Raw genomic sequence first — 22,399 nt, forward strand, 5'->3', positions numbered from 1 at the left:
AGTTTCCAGCTTCATCCATGTCCCTACAAAGGACATGAACTCATCTTTTTATGGCTGCATAGTATTCCATGGTGTATATGTGCCATATTTTCTTAATCCAGTCTATCACTAATGGACATTTGGGTTGATTCCAAGTCTTTGCAATTGTGAATAGTGCTGCAATAAACATACGTGTGCATGTGTCTTCATAGCAGCATGATTTATAATCCTTTGGGTATATACCCAGTAATGGGATGGCTGGGTCAAATGGTATTTCTAGTTCTAGATCCTTGAGGAATTGCCACACTGTCTTCCACAATGGTTGAACTAGTTTCCAGTCCCACCAACAGTGTAAAAGTGTTCCTATTTCTCCATATCCTCTCCAGCACCTGTTCTTTCCTGACTTTTTAATGATCGCCATTCTAACTGGTGTGAGATGGTATCTCATTGTAGTTTTGACTTACATTTCTCTGATGGCCAGTGATGATGAACATTTTTTCATGTGTCTGTTGGCTGCATAAATGTCTTCTTTTGAGAAGTGCTTGTTCATACCCTTCACCCACTTTTTGATGGGGTTGTTTGTTTTTTTCTTGTAAATTTGTTTGAGTTATTTGTAGATTCTGAATATTAGCCCTTTGTGAGATGAGTGGGCTTCATCCGTGTGATGAAAGGCTGGTTCAACATATGCACATCAATAAATGTAATCCAGCATATAAACAGAACCAAAGACCAAAACCACATGATTATCTCAATAGATGCAGAAAAGGCCTTTGACAAAATTCAACAGCCCTTCATGCTAAAAACTCAATAAATTCGATACTGATGGAACATATCTCAAAATAATAAGAGCTATTTATGACGAACTCACAGCCAATATCATACTGAGTGGGCAAAAACTGGAAGCATTCCCGTTGAAAACTGACACAAGACGGGAATGCCCTCTCTCACCACTCATATCCAACATAATGTTGGAAGTTCTAGCCAGGGCAATCAGGCAGGAGAAAGAAATAAAGGGTATTCAATTAGGAAAACAGGAAGTCAAATTGTCCCTGTTTGCAGATAACATGATTATATATTTCGAAAACCCCATCATCTCAGCCCAAAATCTCCTTAAGCTGATAAGCAACGTCAGCAAAGTCTCAGGATACAAAATCAATGTGGAAAAATCACAAGCATACTTACACACCAATAACAGACACAGAGCCAAATCATGAGTGAACTCCCATTCACAATTGCTTCAAAGAGAATAAAATACCTAGGAATCCAACTTACAAGGGATGTGAAGGACCTCTTCAAGGTGAACTACAAACCACTGCTCAGTGAAATAAAAGAGGACACAAGCAAATGGAAGAACATACCATGCTCATGGATAGGAAGAATCAATATCATGAAAATGGCCATACTGCCCAAGGTAATTTATAGATTCAATGCCATCCCCATCAAGCTACCAATGACTTCCTTCACAGAATTGGAAAAAACTACTTCAAAGTTCATATGGAACCAAAAAAGAGCCCGCATTGCCAAGACAATCCTAAGTCAAAAGAACAAAGCTGGAGGCATCATGTTACCTGACTTCAAACTATGCTACAAGGCTACAGTAACCAAAACAGCATGGTACTGGTACCAAAACAGAGATATAGACCAATGGAACAGAACAGAGTCCTCAGAAATAATACTACACATCTACAACCATCTGATCTTTGACAAACCTGAGAAAAACAAGAAATGGGGAAAGGATTCCCTATTTAATAAATGGTGCTGGGAAAATTGGCTAGCCATGAGTAGAAAGCTGAAACTGGATCCTTTCCTTACTCCTTATACGAAAATTAATTCAAGATGGATTAGAGACTTAATTGTTAGACCTAATACCATAAAAACCCTAGAAGAAAACCTAGGCAATGCCATTTAGGACACAGGCATGGGTAAAGACTTCATGTCTAAAACACCAAAAGCAATGGCAACAAAACCCAAAATTGACAAATGGGACCCAATTAAACTAAAGAGCTTCTGCTCAGCAAAAGAAACTACCATCAGAGTGAACAGGCAACCTACAGAATGGGAGAGAATTAGAGTTTTTCAAATGCTGCATTAAAGAATCTGAAACACTAAAGCCATGTTTTCATTCACACAGCAAAGAATATTATTCTTAAACCCTGTGTGACACGATATGGCTTGGATCTGTGTCTCTACGCAAATCTCCTGTGGAATTGTAATCCCCAATGTTGGAGGTAGGGCCTGGTGGGAGATGATTGGATCATGGGGGTAGTTTCTCATGGTTTAACACCATTCCCTTTAGTGCTATATCATCTCAATAGTGAGTTCTCATGAGATCTGGTTGTTTAAAAGGGTGTAACACCTCCCTCCTCTCTCTCTTCCTCCTGCTCCTGCCATGTAAGACGTGCCTATTTCCCCTTCACCTTCCACCATGATTATAAGTTTCCTGAGGCCACTCCAGAAGCCATGCAGATGCTTCCATGCTTCCTGTACAGCCTGCAGTACTGTGAACCAATTAAACTTCTCTTATTCATAAATTACCTAGTCTCAGGTATTTATTTAAAGTGATGCAAGAATGGACTAATACATGAAGCTTATCCTTATCATTCCCTCATCTGCACAATTATAAAAGAATTTAATTAGTACCTCACTTTAATAGTTCCACATTCTCCATGATCTTGTTTTTCATCTTTTTGAATATGTACTTTTGTAGCTGCCTTGACCTTTATTGGAATGAGTTAGACATGTGCATAACCAAATAAACATTCACTTACAGAGAAGATGAACAAAAGAGGAATTTAATGATACACTCCAGATTAGAATTGGTTTTAGAACTAAGAATCAAAGTGGACATTCTTCTTAAGCTACTGAAAAATGCAGCCTATGGTTATCATGCATCACATCTTCAAATAATAACTGTGCAGATAAGCAAACAGTATCACTTGAAATGTATTTCCAAAGTCTCCTATCAGGATGATGATAGAATTAAAATAGTGTATTTAAGAAGTTAGTTGATTACCTAAGAACATAATATAGACAAGAATGCAATCCAAAAGTTGATGCTTCTCTTGCAGAGCACAATTACAAATTAATCATACACTGAAAATCACAAATAGTTCTTGAATTTTTTTTAACATAACTTCTGTATTTTGAAAAATGTAACCAATGACTGCATTTACTCTGAATAATACCTCAACAATAATTAAACTCATAACATCAAATTACACTTAAATTTGGGTTAAATCAATTCAAAAAGAAGTCAAAATCTGACCTTTTTGTGCTTCAAGAAAATAAAGCGCATTTTCACAATGAACCAATACAGAAAAACTAATTATCACGGAACTGAACTTCAAATTTTCTGTTAAACTTGAGCAGCATAACTAAGGGTATTCTTTAACTATAATAACTACTTAATAAATCTTCAGAAAAAAACTGCTGAGCATATAAAACAGAAACACAGCACTAAATTTACACTTCTGAAATTTGTTATAACTGTGTTCACCTGTGGATACCCAGAAAAAACTATTGTCAAGCAACATGAATCATCCATCCATAAAAACAGGTAGACTGTTACCATGACAGTATAGAAATCTCTGTGATTTATTTCAACATACAAGATATATCACATTTTTATAATAACGTTTACCTTATCTTTGTTTAATAATTTACTCACAGTCATTCAAACAAAAGCATATACATTGTGATTTTAGAAAATTAGTGCAAAATTAAATGTTACATATTAAAACAGATGTAGAAGAAAGTTACAGTCAGGTTTCCTTAAATAATACATAAGAAATAACACCCACTAAAAGGAGAAGTAAAAATTTCTCTTTCTCCATTACATGAAAAACTAAAATAGTTTTTTTAAAAAGGGATATATAGGTTCGTATCTCAAAACCACAGCCATTTATTTATGAAACACCAGTGCCTTCAACTACATCCATAGTTCAACCTGCTGTTCCCCTTAAGCCATATTTTTATCAAGTGAAGAATCTAAATTGAGATTTTTGAAGGTTCAGGCAGTCCTTCCAAAAACCTAAACCATACAAATCATGACATTTGTTTCACAGATCACCTAAAATGGTTTACAGTTTACCTGTTACATCATGCAGGCTTTTCCTTTGCCCTGCTCTGCCAAAACATCTTTTTCTTTGATAGTCTACTTCTCATGTTGGTGTAGAAGTCTTTATTCCATCTAGGATGGCCATCCAATGAAGTATAAAATTTTTAATTGGATATTTTCAGAGTCTTTGAAATAGAAACATCATAGACCCATCAAATGAAATGAGCAAAACAAGTTACTTTGAATTCAAAATGCCTTCAAATCAAGAGAGCTGTTTTTAAAAACTCATATAATTCTGGAACCAAGTTTAATGATGTTTTTTAAATGCTCTAGATGCTAGTAATCTGAACATATCATTTAAAATCAAACCACTCCATGGATACTCCAGACACTTCTTTTCATAAATTCCCTTGTTTACTAGTTCCCATGTTTAAAAACGGCTCTTAAAGGTTACTGTACCCTGTAAAACATTAGCAAATTATCCTGAAATTTCCAAAGATTGAAAAACACTGTGCCAAAAAATAATAGTAAATCAAGTGATCAGTAATTTTGCTAAAGGGTAGATATTATTACATATACACACATAGTGCTTTTATTATCCAGAGGAATAAAATATATTTTAATTAACCAATCAAGTCATCTAATAATATTTCATATTTATTTAAAAGACATTGCTCTAACTAAAAAAAAAAAAAAAAAAAAGGCTACATGTTTAATCTTGGCTATCATATCTTACAACATAAAATGCCAAAAAAAGTAAGAGTTGTTTTTAACTGAAGACTAATTTTGACACTAACAACTCCACATTAAGACTGCTATTTTTTTCATATCTCCAGTAGTATTCTGGACCTTAAATACCACCACCATATTTTGGAATTTGTGTAAAAACCTTTTTCCCCCTACTGGTCCATAAACATCTTAGGCTCCTTTGCATTTAATCATAGATTTTTGTTCTCAGTTAAATGTAGTTTAAGTGGTATTATAAAGATAAAATAAGGTAAAACCTTAATAAATTTTTCACACACAGTAAGTATTCAATAAGTAGTGAGGGGTTTTGGTTGGTTTGATGTTTGGTGACTCATTATTGCTTATCCCTGAGGTCTTGAACTATAAGGAGTAGAGTTTTTTTTTTTTTTAAGTTTATAAGCCTAACCACTCCCTATCATGATTGAGAGTAAACAGCATGTTTTTTAGGGGAGTAACCACATCATGCTGTATCTCTAGTTTCTATTCCACAAATTACAAGTACATATTATAAGTACTCAGTAAGATGTCTTGCAACAAAGGCCATTTATGATAAACCCATAGCTAACATCATACTGAATAGGGAAAACCTTAAAGCTTTTCCTCTAAGAAGTGGAACAAGACAGCCCACTCTTTCCAGTATTATTCAACATAGTACTGGAAGAACTAGTCAAAGCAATTAGACATAAGAAATAAGTAAAGGGCATCCAAAGTGGAAAGGAAGAAGTCAAATTGTCCCTGTTTGCAGATGACATAATCTCATATATAGAAAAACCTAAAGACTCTACTAAAAAACGCTTAGAACTAACAAACAAATTCAGTAAAATTGCAGAATGCAAAATCAACAAACAAAAATCAGTAGCATTTCTACACACGAACAACAAACTAGCTAAAAAAGAAATCAAGAAGTTTGCTGGGTGTGGTGGCTCATGCTTATAATCACAGCACTTTGGGAGGCCAAGGTGGGCACATCACGAGGTCAGGAGATTGAGAACATCTTGGCTAACATGATGAAACCCTGTCTCTACTAAAAATACAAAAAATTAGCCTGGCGTGGTGGTCAGTGCCTGTAGTCTCAGCTACTCGGGAGGCTGAGGCAGGAGAATCACTTGAACCCAGGAGGTGGAGGTTGCAGTGAGCTAAGATCACACCACTGCACTCCAGCCTGGGCAAAAGAGTGACTCCATCTCAAAAAAATAAAAAAAGAAGGAAAAGAAATCAAGAAGTCAATTCCATTTACACAATAGTACACAAGAAATAAACTACCTAGGAATAAATTTAACCAAGGAAGTGAAAGACTTATACAAGGAAAACTATAAAACACTGATTAAAGAAATTGAAAAGGATACAAATGAAAAGATATCTCATGCTTATGGATCAGAAGAATTAATATTGTTAAATGACCATACTAACCAAAGCAACCTACATATCCAATGTAACGCCTACCAAAATACCAATGACATTCTTCCCAGGAAAAAAAAAAATCCAAATTTGTATGGAACCACAAAAGGCCCCAAATAGACAAAGCAATCCTGAACAAAAAGAACAAAGTTAAAGGTATTACACCACCGGACTTCAAAATATACTACAAGGCTATAGTAACCAAAACAGCATGGCACTGGCATAAAAACAGACTCATAGACCAACAGAACAGATTAGAAAACCCACAAATTAATTCACATATCTACAGCCAACTGCCTTTTGACAAAGCTACCAAGAACATACAGTGGGGAAGGGAAACCCTCTTCAATATATGATGCTAAATGGTTATGCATATGAAGAAGAATGAAACTAAACCTTTATCTCTCACAATAAACAAAATACAACTCAAGACAGATTAAATACTTAAATGTAAGACCTGAAATTATAAACCTACTAGAAGAAGACATAGGGAATATGCTTTGGGACATTGTTCTGGGCAAAGATTTTATGAAAATAAGACCTCAAAAGCAGAGGCAACAAAACAAAACAAAAAATGGATTGTATCAAACTATAAAGCTTTTGCACAGCAAAGGAAACAATCAACAAAGTGAAAATACAACCTACAGAATGGGAGAAAATATTTTCAAACTATTCATTCCAAAGGGAATTAATATCTTAAATATACAAGGAGCTCAAATATCTCAACAACAACAACAAAATCTGGATTATAAATAGACAAATGATCTGAACAGACATGTTTCAAAAGAAGACATACAAATGGCCTACAAATATATGAAAAGATCACTCAACATCACTAATCATCAGGGAACTACAAATCAACACCACATTGATGTGTTATCCTACTCCAGTTAGAATGACTATTATAAAAAGGACAAAAAATAATAAATGTTGGTGAGAATGTGGAGAAAAGGAAGCTCTTATACACTGTTGGTGGGAATGTAAACTAGTACAACCACTATGGAGAACAGTATATAGGTTCTTCAGAAAACTTCAAAAAACTACAGGTAGAACTACCATATGATCCAGCATACACACCACTACTGGGTGCTCATAAAAAAAATATATATATTATATCAAAGAGACATCTGTAGCCCCATGTTTATTGCACTATTCATAATAGCCAAGACATGGAATCAACCTTAGGTGTCCAACAGCAGATGACTAGATAAAGCAAATTAGGTATATACACTCAATGGAATAAAAGAGAAATGAAATCCTGTCATTCTCAGCACCAGTTCCATTCTCAGCACCACGAATGGAACTGGAAGACATTATGTTAAGTGAAATAAGATAAGAATAGGAAGTTAAACACCACATGTTCTCATTCATATATGGAAACTAAAAAAAAGTTGATCTCATAGAGGTAAAAAGTAGACCAGAGGGTACTGGAGGCTGAGATGGGTAAGGGTTGTGAGGAAAAAAGAGATTTGTTAAAGGGTATAAAATTAGAACTAGACAGGAAGAATATAATATGGTGTTCTATAGCACTGTAGGGTGACTATAGTTTACATTATAAATTTCAAATAGTTAGGAGGAGGATATTGAATGTTCCCAACACAAAGAAATGATAAATGTTTGAGATGATGGATATGCTAATTACTCTGATGTGATTACTATACACTATATATCAAAACATCACTATGTACCTCCATAAACATGTAAGATTGTTATGTGTCAATTTTTGTAAGTGAATTAAGTTAAATTTTTAAATGGGAGGGATATTAAACTAATAAACTAGAAAAATTACCAAAATCTCTTAAAAATATGTGTTGAAACAATGAATGGTAAAACCAATAATCAATCAGTCAATGAGTAGATAAGGAGCCACAAGGAGTTTTCGTGTCATAAGAAAAAGGAAGACCAATCTTAGCTCAGTCCCTTTTACTTCTAGTGATGCTTAAATTTATGATTTGTTGATTAATTAATTCGTACCCTCTGTGTCACAGGCTTTCTCAAAATCAGGAAATAATTTAAAATTATTCATAACTAAATCATCGGTAAATGTTTACAGAGGACAGTAAGTTGATAAATGTTAGATAAATGTTAGGTAAACACTGATTTATGATTAGGAAAATAACGAAAACATAATTAAATCTATTAATATATAATTGTAGGATATGAGGATGTTGAAAAATTGATTTGATTTTGAAAAGCAAGCAAACACATTTCTATTTAGGAAATGGTGTTTTTCTGCTGGGTTTTCATTTTCCCTCTTTCATTGAATATTTTCTGGAGTAAGATAAACTTCTGGGCCTGGGAGTTAGGGAGAAAGATGCCTTGGTCCTGACCCTGAGATAGGGTTGAGTGGGGAAAACAAATCTATAAACTTAGTAGTAATGCACAAAGAACGCAGTAAGTGCTGTAGACACCGGTGAGTGTGTAGGAGCTGGGAGGCCACAACACATATTATTTCTCTGTGAATATATCTCCTGGTTAAAATCCTGAATAATCTGTTCAGTACAACAAAGTTCCAAAAAGAACACTTTCATGAGTTTTTTTAAATTTATAGAGTGAAATGTAACACTTCTGTAGCTCTGTTCAATTGAGAAAAGAGAGCTAAGACTACTTACCTATTTCTCAGGAGAATCAAGAATTTTGCACTTTATATTCCCTGTAGGTTTATATTTTTGTAATTATTGAATTAATACCAGTGCAAACTAAAGATTATTCTTTTATTGTCTAACATTACAATGAAAAATTTCCCCCGAGACTATAACAAGAAACCTCTTGCCTTCAAAAGCTACTTTGCTGGGTTAAAAAAAAATAGTAAGAGTAACTTTTTTTAAAAAGTCAGTGAATCCCATATTCTTCAAATAATTCAGTTAAGAATTAAGGTAAAAACTATTATAGATAATGTACATATTTTCTGCTGACAAATACTATTCAGCAATTTTATTTTCCATATTTCTCTGATTTCTTACAGACAATAGTGAAAAAGTTAGAAATATGACATAATTGAAAACCCCATGGACTAAGGCTCAAGAGACTGGAATTCTGGACACAGTTAATCATTAATTAATTATTGACAAGTTTTTTAAGGTCTTTGAGTATTGTCTCTTGGGCAAAAAGTTGAGAGTAGCCTCAGCCAAGCTGGTGATAAGCTTGAACACCATAGTACATAAAGGATCTGTGAGATGCCCCAGGAAATGAGAAGCTTCCACAGAGCATAGTTTAAAGAAAACCTCAATAGATCATTCTGCCTCTAAAAATAAATACACTATTTTCTTTCAATTGCTAGAGAAGTGAATGAGGCACAGAGCTACAGGAAAAATAAAAATAAATGTAATTATCAAAGAAAATTCTACACGGGAAGTAAATAAAATGTCCAGTCACAAATGGAAATATTCTGCTTACTACGTTATTTCTAGATTTTTAAAAAACATTATATGCATGCATATTTTCTATATATTAAAAGCTCATAGTAAGCAAGAAAATCCAGAGTCATTAAGAAAGTTCATGCTTCACTTCTTTGTATTCCTTTGCTTTAAAAGAACTTCCATTAAAAATAAACATTCTGTATCTGCACCCAGATGTAGAAAGTTGAACTGAAAAATAATTACAACCTACACAAAGACTTTCTGTATTTTAAAAAATGGCTGAAGGTTTAAGGTTATATTCATTGATATTGTTTTTGAGGTTCAGATTTAAACTGGAAATATGTAAAACATTAATTTAGTTTTTTGGTTTTGGTTGGTATGTTTTTTAAGTGTTAATGGCATGTAAATGGCTAGGATAATGAAGGCTAAGGAAATAGCTCACAGTCATACAGCTTGCAAGTGGTAAGGCCCAGATATTTAACCTAAAAATTCAGGCCTACTCATTTGCCACCACACCAGGATCACTGTTGCAACTGATTACATAAACAAAACGTGTATAATTCATTTACTCATTATGCAAATGTCTGATGAGAGCCTACTGATATGGTTTGGATATTTGTTCCCTTCAAATCTCATGTTAAAATGTAATCCCCAGTGCTGGAGGTGGGGCCTGGTGGGAGGTGTTTGGGTTGTGGCTTGGTCCTGTCCTCACTATAGTGAGTGAGTTCTTGTGAGATCTGGTTGCTTAGAAGTGTGTGGAACCTTCCCCACTTTTTCTCTTTCTCCCACTCTGGCCGTGTGAGATGTCTGCTCCTCCTTTGCTTTCTACCGTAATTGTGAGCTTCCTGAGTCCCTCACCAGAAGCAGATGCCAGCACCACATTTCTTGTACTGTCTGCAGAACCATGAGTCAGTTAAACCTCTTTTCTTTATAAATTACCCAGCCTTAAGTATTTCTTTATAGCATCACAAGAACTGCCTAATACACTGACCCTATGTCACATACTACTGTGAGTGTTGCAGTACAGCAGTGAACAGGAGACAAAATTCCAATGGTGTGATGGTAAATGTTCAACAACTGGCTGCGGAGGAGGAAAAATGGGAAGGGGACCTATCTGCAGTACTCGCACATTTCTGTAACACAAATACTCCGATTATGACAGATTTTAAGTTACCAACTTGGCATCATTAAACTTTGAGTTGGAAAGTTGTGCATATTCAGCTCTTGTGAGCCTCTGTGAACTGGCCCCAGCAAGACACTTAAAAAAATCTGGTTCATGTGCAAAATGCATTCCAGTGGAGAGAGGGAAGCAAAATTCCAGACCAGCAACATAAATAGAACATTAGATACTGATGTGTTACGGAGGCAGGGAAGTTGGGTATGCAGTCGGGTGGTTAGGACAATTTGAAATAGGGTTGTCAGGAAATATTTCCTTAAAAATGACATTTGAGCGAAGCCGTGAAGATGGTTAAGGAGTGGTCCAAGTGGATAACAGAAGAACATTTTAGGATAGAGGTTTCTAGGGGGCTAGATAATAAAGGCCTGGGGATTTATTATAAGGATTTATTATAAAGATTTTGCTGAGCGAGATGGGAAGACATTGAAAGGTCTTTCTCTTTTGTTTTAGTTTTAGTCAAGGAGTGACACGATCACACTTATATTTTTCAAAGACAATTCTTTCTAATGTTTTAAGAGTAAACCACTTGGGGGTGGGCAAAAGTAGAAGCTCTTACAATAATTTAAGCAAGAGATAAGGGTATCTTGGATCAGGGTGGTAGTGGAAAAATAGTGAGAATTGGTGAGATTCCAGTTAGGTTTTAATTAATTAAGAGTCAACAGAATTTGCTGATGGCTTGAATATGGAATGTGACCCAAAAGATGATTCCAAGGATTTTATTGTAACTGGAAGGGTGGAGTTATCAGTTACTGAGCTAGAGTAGACAATGGGAAGAGTAATTTTAGAGGATAGATGAGATGTTGCTTTGGAATGTGTACAGTCCGATATGCCTATTTGACATTTAAGTGGAGATGTAGAACAGACAGTCGAATATGAGTCCAGTTCCAGGAAAATATTTGGGTTGGAGATAAAACTGTGTGATATTCAAGATAATGATAATATTTAAAGCACTGGGACTCAGTGGGAGCACCAGAGAGTGAGTGTAAATTTATTTAAAATTTAATCATCTATTTAACAAACACATGTTCCAGTACTGCTCTCAGTGCTTTGCAAGTATAAACTCATTTAATTCTCATACCAAGCCTAAAATGTAGGCATTATTATTTCCTCCTTTTATAAATAAAGAAACTGAAGCACTAGGGATCAAGTAACTTGCCCAAGGTCACAAGCAAATGGCTAGTAAGTGATAGAAATGGAATTTTTAACCAAGGCTGTTTAGCACTGGAGTTATTATTAGAGAAGTTGTCTAATGGCCTGAGGCTTCAGGAACTGCAACAATTACAGGTTAGGGAGATGAGAGAGATCAGTAAATCTTATTTATAGCAGGTAACACATTTTACTTTGTCATAGAAAATCTATGCTCAAGGAAAGTAGATACAGTAAGTATAGAGTATATGCAAACACTATGTTTTGTTCCCCTTTATGCTTTTCTATATTTTCTATAATAAATATTAATTCTAGAATCAGGAAAAATTGCGTTAAAATAAAGCAAAGGAGTTATTTTAAAAATCTTGTTTCGAAATGCATGTCAGTCTCTATTTACAACACAGCTCAAAGAGAAGGTGCAATGATAATCACCGCTGAAAAACTGAAAGGAAGCTCTCTGCTTAAGTATGAATAAGGTTAACATATAATTTATTGTCCAAACTAGAACAATTCTTGAGAGTAAAAGAGAGTACTATCAATTATATATGACAACAGGGTTAAGTTAGAACCGTTTTAAACATACTTGAAATATATGTAGGTGCCCTAGGGAGACTTCTCCTTAAAAATAGGGTTCGCATGAATACAAAGAAGTCAACTCTTATCTAGTCCATGCACACTACCAAACGTTGTTGCCACCTTCTTACTTTCCCTTCTAGGTTAAATATACCATTATTTGTCATTATTGTTGGTTAACATTTTTACTATTATAAGTACTGGTTAGAATTAGGCATCACAAAACAAACTGAGTACCACCTGTATATTATTATAGTGGGTTTAGAGATACTCTATTTGAGGCCAATCAGTTGTTATGATGAGAAATACTACAGTAGTCTCCCCTTATATTCAGAGAATACATTTTAAGACCCCCCAGTGGATGCCTGAAACCACAGATAGCACTGAACCCTATACATATACACCTATGATAAAGTTTAATTTATAAGTTAGGCACAGTAAGATATTAACAACAATAACTAATAAAAAATAGAAAAATTAAGTAAAATAAAGGTTACTTGAACAAGAGCACTGTGATACCACAACAGTCAATGTGATAACTGAGATGGCTGTTATGTAATTCACTGGCAGGTGGCATTATATAGACATGCTGCACAACCTAAGTGGGATGGAGCAAGATGGCACAAGATTTCTTCACACTACTCAGAACAGCATGCAATCTAAAACTCATGAGTTCTTATTTCTGGAATTTTCAATTTAATATTTTGAGGACCACAGTTAACAGTGGGTAACTGAAACTGTGGAAACCGAAACCACAGATAAGGGGGGACAACTGTACAGAATGAAGTCATTTTTGTGGTTAAAGTCCCATTTCAAGGATTTGAAAAGAAATATTAAAATCTTGAAGTGTAAATATAATCAAAGAAGAAATCACTTTACAATAAAACTTGAAAAAAATACCTTTAATCCCATTCTAACTTAAATGAATTAGAAACAACACACCTATTCACTTCCATTTCCTAAACTATTTTTTTTTTTTAATTATACTTTAAGTTCTGGGATACATGCGCAGAACATGCGGGTTGTTACATAGGTATACACATGCCACGTTGGTTTGCTGCACTTATCAACCCATCATCTACATTAAGTGTTTCTCCTAATTCTATCCCTCCCTTAGCCCTCCACCTGCCAACATGCCCTGGTGTGTGATGTTCCCCTCCCTGTGTTCATGTGTCCTCAGTGTTCAATTCCCACATGTGAGTGAGAACATGGGGTGTTTGGTTTTCTGTTCCCGTGTTAGTTTGCTGAGAATGATGGTTTCCAGCTTCATCCACGTCGCTGCAAAGGACATGAACTCATCTTTTTTATGGCTGCATAGTATTCCATAGTGTGTATGTGCCACATTTTCTTTATACAGTCTATTACTGATGGGCATTTGGTTTGGTTGCAAGTCTTTGCTATTGTGAAAAGTGCTGCTATAAACATACCTGTGCATGGGTTTTTATAATGGAATGATTTACAACCCTTTGGATATATACCCAGTAATGGGATTTCTGGGTCAAATGCTGTTTCTGGTCCTAAATGACTACTACGTAAATTAAGGCAGAAATAAATAAGTTATTTGAAATCAAGGAGAACAAAGACACAATATACCAGAATCTCTGGGAGACAGCTAAAGCTGTGGTTAAAGGGAAATTTATAGCACTAAATGCCCTCAGGAGAAAGTGAAGAATATCTAAAATCGACACCCTAACATCATAATTAAAATAACTACAGAAGCAAGAGTAAACAAATTCAAAAGATAGCAGAGGACAAGAAATAACTAAGGTCAGAGCAAAACTGAAGGATAGATACACGAAAAACCCTTCAAAAAATCAATTAATCCATGAGCTGATTTTTTGAAAAGGTTAACAAAATAGAACAAAATTTTTCCCTTGCTGGCAAGGAGTTGTGATCCTTTGCAGCAGAAGAGGCATTCTGGTTTTTGGAGTGTTCAGCCTTTTTGTGCTGGTTTTTCCTCATCTTCGTGGATTTATCTACCTTTGGTCTTTGATGCTGGTTACCTTCAGATGGGATTTTTCTGTGAGTGTCCTTTCTGCTGATGTTGATGTTATTCCTTTCTGTTTGTTAGTTTTCCATCTAACAGGCCCCTCTGCTGGAGTTTGCTGGAGGTTCACTCCAGATCCTGTTTGCCTGAGTATTACCAGCAGAGACTGCAGAACAGCAAAGATTGTGCCTGTTCCTTCCTCTGGAAGGTTTTTTCAGAGGGGCATCTGCCAGATGCCAGCCAGAGCTCTCCTGTATGAGGCATCTGTCCACCCGTGCTGGGAGGTGTGGGCTTAGGGACCCACTTGAGGACATAGTCTGTCACTTAGCAGAGCTTGATTGCTGTGCTGGGAGATCTGCTTCTCTCTTCAGAGCCGGCAGGCAGGGATGTTAAAGTCTACAGAAACTGTGCCCACAGCCACCCCTTCACCAGGTACTCCATCCCAGGGAGATGGGAGTTTCATCTGTAAGTCCCCGACTGAGGCTGCTGCCTTTTGTTCAGAGATGCCCTGCCCAGAGAGGCGGAATCTAGAGACAGTCTGGCTACAGCGGCTTTGCTGAGCTGCAGTGGCCTCCGCCCGGTTCGAACTTTCTGGCGGTTTTGTTTACACTGTGAGGGGAAAACCGCCTACTCAAGCCTCAGTAATGGTAGACGCCCCTCCCGCCACCAAGCCTGAGCCCCCAGGTCGACTTCAGACTGCTGTGCTGTGGGTGAGAATTTTCAAGCCAGTGGATCTTAGCTTGCTGGGCTCCATGGGAGTGGGATCCGCTGAGCTAGACCACTTGGCCCCCTGGCTTCGGCCCCCTGGCTTCAGCCCCCTTTCCAGGGCAGTAAATGGTTCTGTCTCACTGGTGTTCCAGGCACCAGTAGGGTATGAAAAAAATCTCTTGTAGCTAGCTTGGTGTCTACCCAAATGGCTACCCCGTTTTGTGCCTGAAACCCAGGACCCCTGTGGTTTAGACACCTGAGGGAATCTGCAGGTTTCGAAGACCAGGGAAAAAGCATAGCATCTGGGACAGAGTGCACCTTTCCTCATGGCACAGTCCTTCATGGCTTCCCTTGACTAGGGGAGGGAGTTCCCTGAACCCTTGTGCTTCCTGGGTGAGGTGACGCCCCACCCTGCTTCAGCTCGCCCTCTGTGGGCTGCACCCACTGTGTAACCAGTCTCAGTGAGATTACAGAAGTTGTCTAATGGTACCTCAGGTGGAAATGCAGAAATCATTCATCTTCTGCATTGATCTCGCTGGGAGCTGCAGACTGGAGCTGTTTCTATTTGGCCATCTTGCCAGCTCCCAATCCTAAACTACTTTTAATATGATATAAATACTGACTTTGGTGTGGAATGTATGCACATGGTATGTCAAAGTGGAAATACAAGGGAATATATACTGTACCTTGTTTTACCTGTAAGGAACACACACCTGACAAAAGGCAATTTTCACATCCAATGTTGGTTCACTGCAGTAGTATAAGAAATGGAGGCTCATAAATACCTAGAGGAAAAAGAAATGGAACATAAATTTTCAAATCACTTATTTTTCATTACATAGCAATATAGATTTTGGCATAATTTGAGCTATATGCAAAGTATCATACACAACATATCTCCAACATAATCCTTATCTTGACCCATACTATACCTTTCACAAACTGTATTTAATAATGAAATGAGGTAAAAAGGTCCTATCTTTTATAATGATCAATTCCATCACACTCATAAAGATTAGATATAAGAAAGGGGACATACCTAATAATTTAAAGGGAAATACATCCTGTTATAAAGAATTTTCAGTTCTTAACATTTAATTAACAACAACAACAAAAAACCCTCAAACATATGCTGAACAGAATATACGTACTTACTGTAGAATAAAAGCACTATTAAATAAAACAAAATTTATAATAGAATTCTATATAGGACTTGGAGTAATTACGTTAGAGCTTAGAGTATCAGTATAGATAAATTTTTCTTTTTTCTTTTTTATTATTATACTTTAATTATCAGGGTACATGTGCACAACGTGCAGGTTTGTTACATATGTATTCTTGTGCCATGCTGGTGTGCTGCACCCATCAACTCGTCAGCACCCATCAACTCATCATTTACATCAGGTATAACTCCCAATGCCATCCCTCCCCCCATCCCCTCCCAGTAACAGGCCCCGGTGTGTGATGTTCCCCTTCCCGAGTCCAAGTGATCTCGTTGTTCAGTTCCTACCTATGAGTGAGAAAATGTGATGTTTGGTTTTCTGTTGTTGCGATAGTTTGCTGAGAATGATGGTTTCCAGCTGCATCCACGTCCCTGCCAGCATGAACTCATCCTCTTTTATGGCTGCATAGTATTCCATGGTGTGTATGTGCTACATTTTCTTAATCCAGTCTGTCACTGATGGACATTTGCTGATTCCAAGTCTTTGCTATTGTGAATAGTGTCAGCAATGAACATAATGCGGTGCATGTGTCTTTATAGCAGCATGATCTACAATCCTTTGGTATACCCAGTAATGCATGGCTGGATCATGGTACTTCTAGTTCGATCCTTGAGGAATCGCCATACTGTTTTCCATAATGGTTGAACTAGCTTACAATCCCACCAACAGTGTAAAAGTGTTCCTATTTCTCCACATCCTCCAACAGCTGTTGTTGCCTGACTTTTAATGATTGCCATTCTAATCCGGTGTGAGATGGTATCTCATTGTGGTTTTGATTTGCATTTCTGATGGCCAGTGATGATGAGCATGTTTTCATGTGTCTGTTGGTTGTATGCATGTCTTCTTTTGAGAAATGTCTGTTCATATCCTTGCCCACTTTTTTGATGGGGTTGTTTGTTTTTTCTTGTAAATTTGTTTGACTTTGTAGTTTCTGGATATTAGCCCCTTTGTCAGATGAGTAGATTTCAAAAACGTTCTCCCATTCTGCAGGTTGCCTGTTCACTCTGATGGTAGTTTCTTTGCTGTGCAGAAGCTCTTTTTCGTTTAATTAGATCCCATTTGTCAATTTTGGCTTTGTTGCCATTGCTTTGGTGTTTTAGACATGAAGTCCTTTGCCCATGCCTATGTCCTGAATGGTATTACCTAGGTTTTCTTCTAGGTTTTATGGTATTAGTCAACATTTAAGTCTCTAATCCATCTTGAATTAATTTTTGTATAAGGAGTAAGGAAAAGGATCCAGTTTCAGCTTTCTAGATTTCTATGGCTGTACTAATTTTCCCAGCACCATTTATTAAATAGGGAATCCTTTCCCCCATTTCTTTTGTTTTCTCAGGTTTAATAAAGATCAGATGGCTGTAGATGTGTGGTATTATTTCTGAGTACTCTGTTCTGTTCCATTGGTCTAGATCTCTGTTTTAGTACCAGTACCATGCTGTTTTGGTTACTGTAGAAATTGTAGTATAGTTTGAAGTCAGGTAATGGATGCTCCAGCTTTGTTCTTTGACTTATGATTGTCTTGGCAATGCGGGCTTTTTGGTTCCATATGAACTTTAAAGCAGTTTTTCCAACTCTGTGAAGAAAGTCATTGGCTTGATGGGGATAGCATTGAATCTATAAATTACCTTTGGGCAGTATGGCCATTTCCCAGATATTGATTCTTCTTTATCCATGAGCATGCATGTTCTTCCACGTTTGTGTCCCTTTTTATTTCCTTACTGGAGTGGTTTGAAGTTTCTCCTTGAAGAGGTCCTTTGCATCCCTTTTGTGTTGATTCCTAGTTATTTTATTCACTTTGAAGCAATTGTGAATGGAAGTTCATTCATGATTTGGCTCTCTGTTTGTCTGTTACTGGTGTATAAGAATGCTTGTGATTTTTCCACATTAATTTTGTATCCTGAGACTTTTCTGAAGTTGCTTATCAGTTTAAGGAGATTTTGGGCTGAGATGATGGGGTTTTCTAAATATACAATCATGTCATCTGCAAAGAGGGACAGCTTGACTTCTGCTTTTCCTAACTGAATACCGTTTATTTCTTTCTTTTGCCTGATTGCCCTAGCCAGAACTTCCAACACTATTTTGAATAGGAGTGGAGAGAGAGGGCATCCCTGTCTTGTGCCAGTTTTCAAAGTTTTTGCCCATTCAGTATGAAATTGGTTGTGGGTTTGTCAAAAATAGCTCTTATTGTTTTGAGATACGTTCCATCAATACCTAGTTTATTGAGAGCTTTTAGCATGAAGGGCTGTTGAATTTTGTCAAAGGCCTTTTCTGCATCTATTGAGATAATCATGTGGTTTTTGTCTTTGGTACTGTTTATATGCTGGATTACATTTATTGATCTGCATATGTTGAACCAGCCTTGCATCCCAGGGATGAAGCCCACTTGATCATGGTGGGTAAGCTTTTTGATGTGCTGCTGGATTCGGTTTGCCAGTATTTTATTGAGGATTTTTGCATCAATGTTCATCAGGGATATTGGTCTAAAATTCTCTTTTTTTGTTGTATCTCTGCCAGGCTTTGGTATCAGGATGATGTTGGCCTCATAAAATGAGTTAGGGAGGATTCCCTCTTTTTCTATTGATTGGAATAGTTTCAGAAGGAATGGTACCAGCTCCTCCTTGTACCTCTGGTAGAATTCAGCTGTGAATCCGTCTGGTCCTGGACTTTTTTTGGGTGGTAGGCTATTAATAATTGCCTCAATTTCAGAGCCTGCTATTGGTCTATTCAGGGATTCAACTTCTTCCTGGTCTTGGGAGAGTGTAAGGTCCAGGAAATTACCCATTTCTTCTAGATTTCTAGTTTATTTGCATAGAAGTGTTTATAGTATTCCTCTGATGCAGTTTGTATTTCTGTGGAGTTGGTGGTGATATCCCTTTATCATTTTATTGCATCTATTTGATTCTTCTCTCTTTTCTTCCTTATTAGTCTTGCTAGTGGTCTATCAATTTTGGTGATCTTTTCAAAACCAGCTCCTGGATTCCTTGATGTTTTGAGGGTTTTTGTGCTCCCTATCCCTTCAGTTCTTGCCTGATCTTAGTTATTTCTTTTGGCTCCTCTCTGCTAGCTTCGAATCGTGTTTGCTCTTGCTTCTCTAGTTCTTTTTAATTGTGATGTTAAAGTACAATTTTAGATCTTTCCAGCTTTTTCTTGTGGGCATTTAGTGTTATACCCTCTCACACTGCTTTTTAAATGTGTCCCAGAGATTCTGGTATGCTGTTGTATCTTTTGTTCTCATTAGTTTCAAAGAACATTCATTTATTTCTGCCTTCCTTCATTTCATTATGTACCCAGTAGTCATTCAGGAGCAGGTTGTTCAGTTTTCATGTAGTTGAGCAGTTTTGATTGAGTTTCTTAGTCCTGAGTTCTAGTTTGATTGCACTGTGGTCTGAGAGACAGTTTGTTATAATTCTGTTCTTGTACATTTGCTGAGTGAGTGCTTTATGTGGTCAATTTTCAATGTTGATGTGGTGCTGAGAAGAATGTATATTCTGTTGATTTGGGGTGGAGAGTTCTGTAGATGCTCATTAGGTCTGCTGGGTGCAGAGTTGAGTTCAATTCCTGGATATCCTTGTTAACTTTCTTGTCTGCTGATCTGTCTAATGTTGACAGGGTGGTTGAAGTCTCCTATTATTGTATGGGGAGTCTACATCTCTTGTAAGTCTCTAAGGACTTACTGTATGTATCTGGTGCTCCCAGCTGGGTGCATATATATTTAGGATAGTTATCTCTTCCTGTTGAATATCCCTACCACATTATGTAATGGCCTTTGTCTCTCTTTTGATCTTTGATGGTTTAAAGTCTGTTTTATCAGAGACTAGGATTGCAACTCCTGCTTTTTTGTTCTCCATTTGTTTGGTAGATCTTCCTCCATCCCTTTATTTTGAGCCTATGTGTTTCTCTGCATGTTAGATAATCTCCTGAATACAGCACACAATTGATGGGTCTTTGACTCTTTATCCAGTTTGTCAGTCTGTGTCTTTTAATTGGACCATTTAGCCATTTACATTTAAGGTTAATATTAAGTATGTGTGAACTTGATCCTGTCATTATGATAGTGATTATTTTGCTTGTTAGTTGATGCAGTTTCTTCCTAGCATCGATGGTCTTTACATTTTGGCATGCTTTTGCAATGGCTGGTACTGGTTCTTCCTTTCCATGTTTAGTGCTTCCTGCAGGATCTCTTGTAGGGCAGACTTGGTGGTGACAAAATCTCTAAGCATTTGCTTTTCTGTAAAGGATTTTATTTCTCCTTCACTTATGAAACTTAGTTTGGCTGGATATGAAATTTGGGTTTAAAATTCTTTCTTTTAAGAATGTTGAATATTGGCCCCCACCTCCTCTGGCTTCTGCCGAGATCTGCTGTTAGTCTGATGGGCTTCCCCTTTGTGTTACACGACCTTTCTCTCTCTCATACCCTAACAGTTTTTCCTTCCATTCTCAACTTTGCTGAATCTGACACCATGTGTCTTGAGTTGTTCTTTCCCCGAGGAGTATCTTTGTGGCATTCTCTGATTATTCTAGTTATCCATTCTTCCATTCTTTTTTCAAGATTTTTAGCTTCTTTGCACTGGGGACGTAATTCCTCCTTTAGCTCTGAGAAGTTTGATGGACTGAAGCCTTCTTCTCTCAACTCGTCAAAGTCATTCTCTGTCCAGCTTTGATCCATTGCTGGCGATGAGCTGTGTTCCTTTTGAGGGGGAGACGCACTCTGATTTTTTGAATTTCCAGCTTTTCTGCCCTGCTTTTTCCCCATCTTTGTGGTTTTATCTGCCTTTGGTCTTTGATAATGGTGACGTACTCATGGTGTTTTGGTGTGGGTATCCTTTCTGTTTGTTAGTTTTCTGTCTAACAGTCAGGACCCTCAGCTGTAGGTCTGTTGGAGATTGCTTGAGGTCCACTCTAGACCCTGTTTGCCTGGGTATCAGCAGCAGAGGCTGCAGAAGATAGAATATTGCTGAACAGCGAGTGTTGCTGTCTGATTCTTGCTCTGGAAGCTTCTTCTCAGGGGTGTACCCTGCCGTGTGAGGTGTGAGGTGTCGGTCTGCACCTAGTGGGGGATGTCTCCCAGTTAGGCTACTCAGGGGTCAGGGACTCACTTGAGCAGGCAGTCTGTCTGTTCTCAGATCTCAACCTCCGTGTTGGGAGATCCACTGCTCTCTTCAAAGCTGTCAGACAGGGTCGTTTGCATCTACAGAGGTTTCTGCTGCTTTTTGTTTAGCTGTGCCCTGTCCCCAGAGGTGGAGTCTACAGAGACAGGCAGGCCCCCTTGAGCTGCTGTGGGCTCCACCCAGTTTGAGCTTCCCAGCGGCTTTGTTTACCTACTTAAGCCTCAGCAATAGCGGGCGCCCCACTCCCAGCCTTGCTGCTGCCTTGCAGTTAGATCTCAGACTGCTGTGCTAGCAATAAGGGAGGCTCCGTGGGTATGGGACCCTTCTGGCCAGGTGTGGGATATAATCTCCTGGTGTGCCATTTGCTAAGACCCTTGGTAAAGCACAGTATTGGGGTGGGAGTTACCCGATTTTCCAGGTGTTGTGTGTCTCAGTTCCCCTGGCTAGGAAAAGGGATTCCCTTCCCCCTTGTGCTTCCCAGGTGAGGCAATGCCTCTCCCTGCTTCAGCTCTTGCTGGTCGAGCTGCACCAGCTGACCAGCACTGATTGTCTGGCACTCCCTAGTGAAATTAACCTGGTGCCTCAGTTGAAAATGCAGAAATCACCCGTCTTCTGTGTCACTCGTGCTGGGAGCTAGAGACTGGAGATGTTCCTATTCGGCCATCTTGCTCCGCCCCAATGGAACCAAAAAAGAGCCCACATTGCCAAGACAATCCTAAGTCAAAAGAACAAAGCTGGAGGCATCACGCTACCTGACTTCAAACTATACTACAAGGCTACAGTAACCAAAACCACATGGTACTGGTACTAAAACAGAGATCTAGACCAATGGAACAGAACAGAGTCCTCAGAAATAATACCACACATCTACAGCCATCTGATCTTTGACAAACCTGAGAAAAACAAGAAATGGGGAAAGGATTCCCTATTTAATAAATGG

The 22,399-nt window shown here is 37.6% G+C and overlaps 1 protein-coding gene across 16 annotated transcripts in view; it reads right to left on the reverse strand.

Moving 5' to 3' along the window:
* MAPK10 (mitogen-activated protein kinase 10) overlaps nucleotides 1–22,399 on the reverse strand; it is a 336,526-nt gene that overhangs the window by 153,230 nt on the left and 160,897 nt on the right. For 13 of the 16 annotated variants that reach the window (XR_001903135.3, XR_004182577.1, XR_004182576.1 and 10 more), the window contains one exon: nucleotides 15,845–15,916. Coding sequence is in view for 9 of the 16 variants with exons in the window: in XM_009207132.3 (XP_009205396.1) it covers nucleotides 15,845–15,910 (66 nt within the window). In the remaining 7 variants the exon portion in view is untranslated. Of the gene's footprint in view, nucleotides 1–15,817; nucleotides 15,917–22,399 lie in introns of all 16 variants that reach the window. The other 3 variants (XM_003898913.5, XM_009207130.4, XM_009207131.4) reach the window with 2 other exon arrangements.

Source organism: Papio anubis, chromosome 3 (assembly GCF_008728515.1).
Source record: "Papio anubis isolate 15944 chromosome 3, Panubis1.0, whole genome shotgun sequence".
NCBI lineage: Eukaryota > Metazoa > Chordata > Mammalia > Primates > Cercopithecidae > Papio > Papio anubis.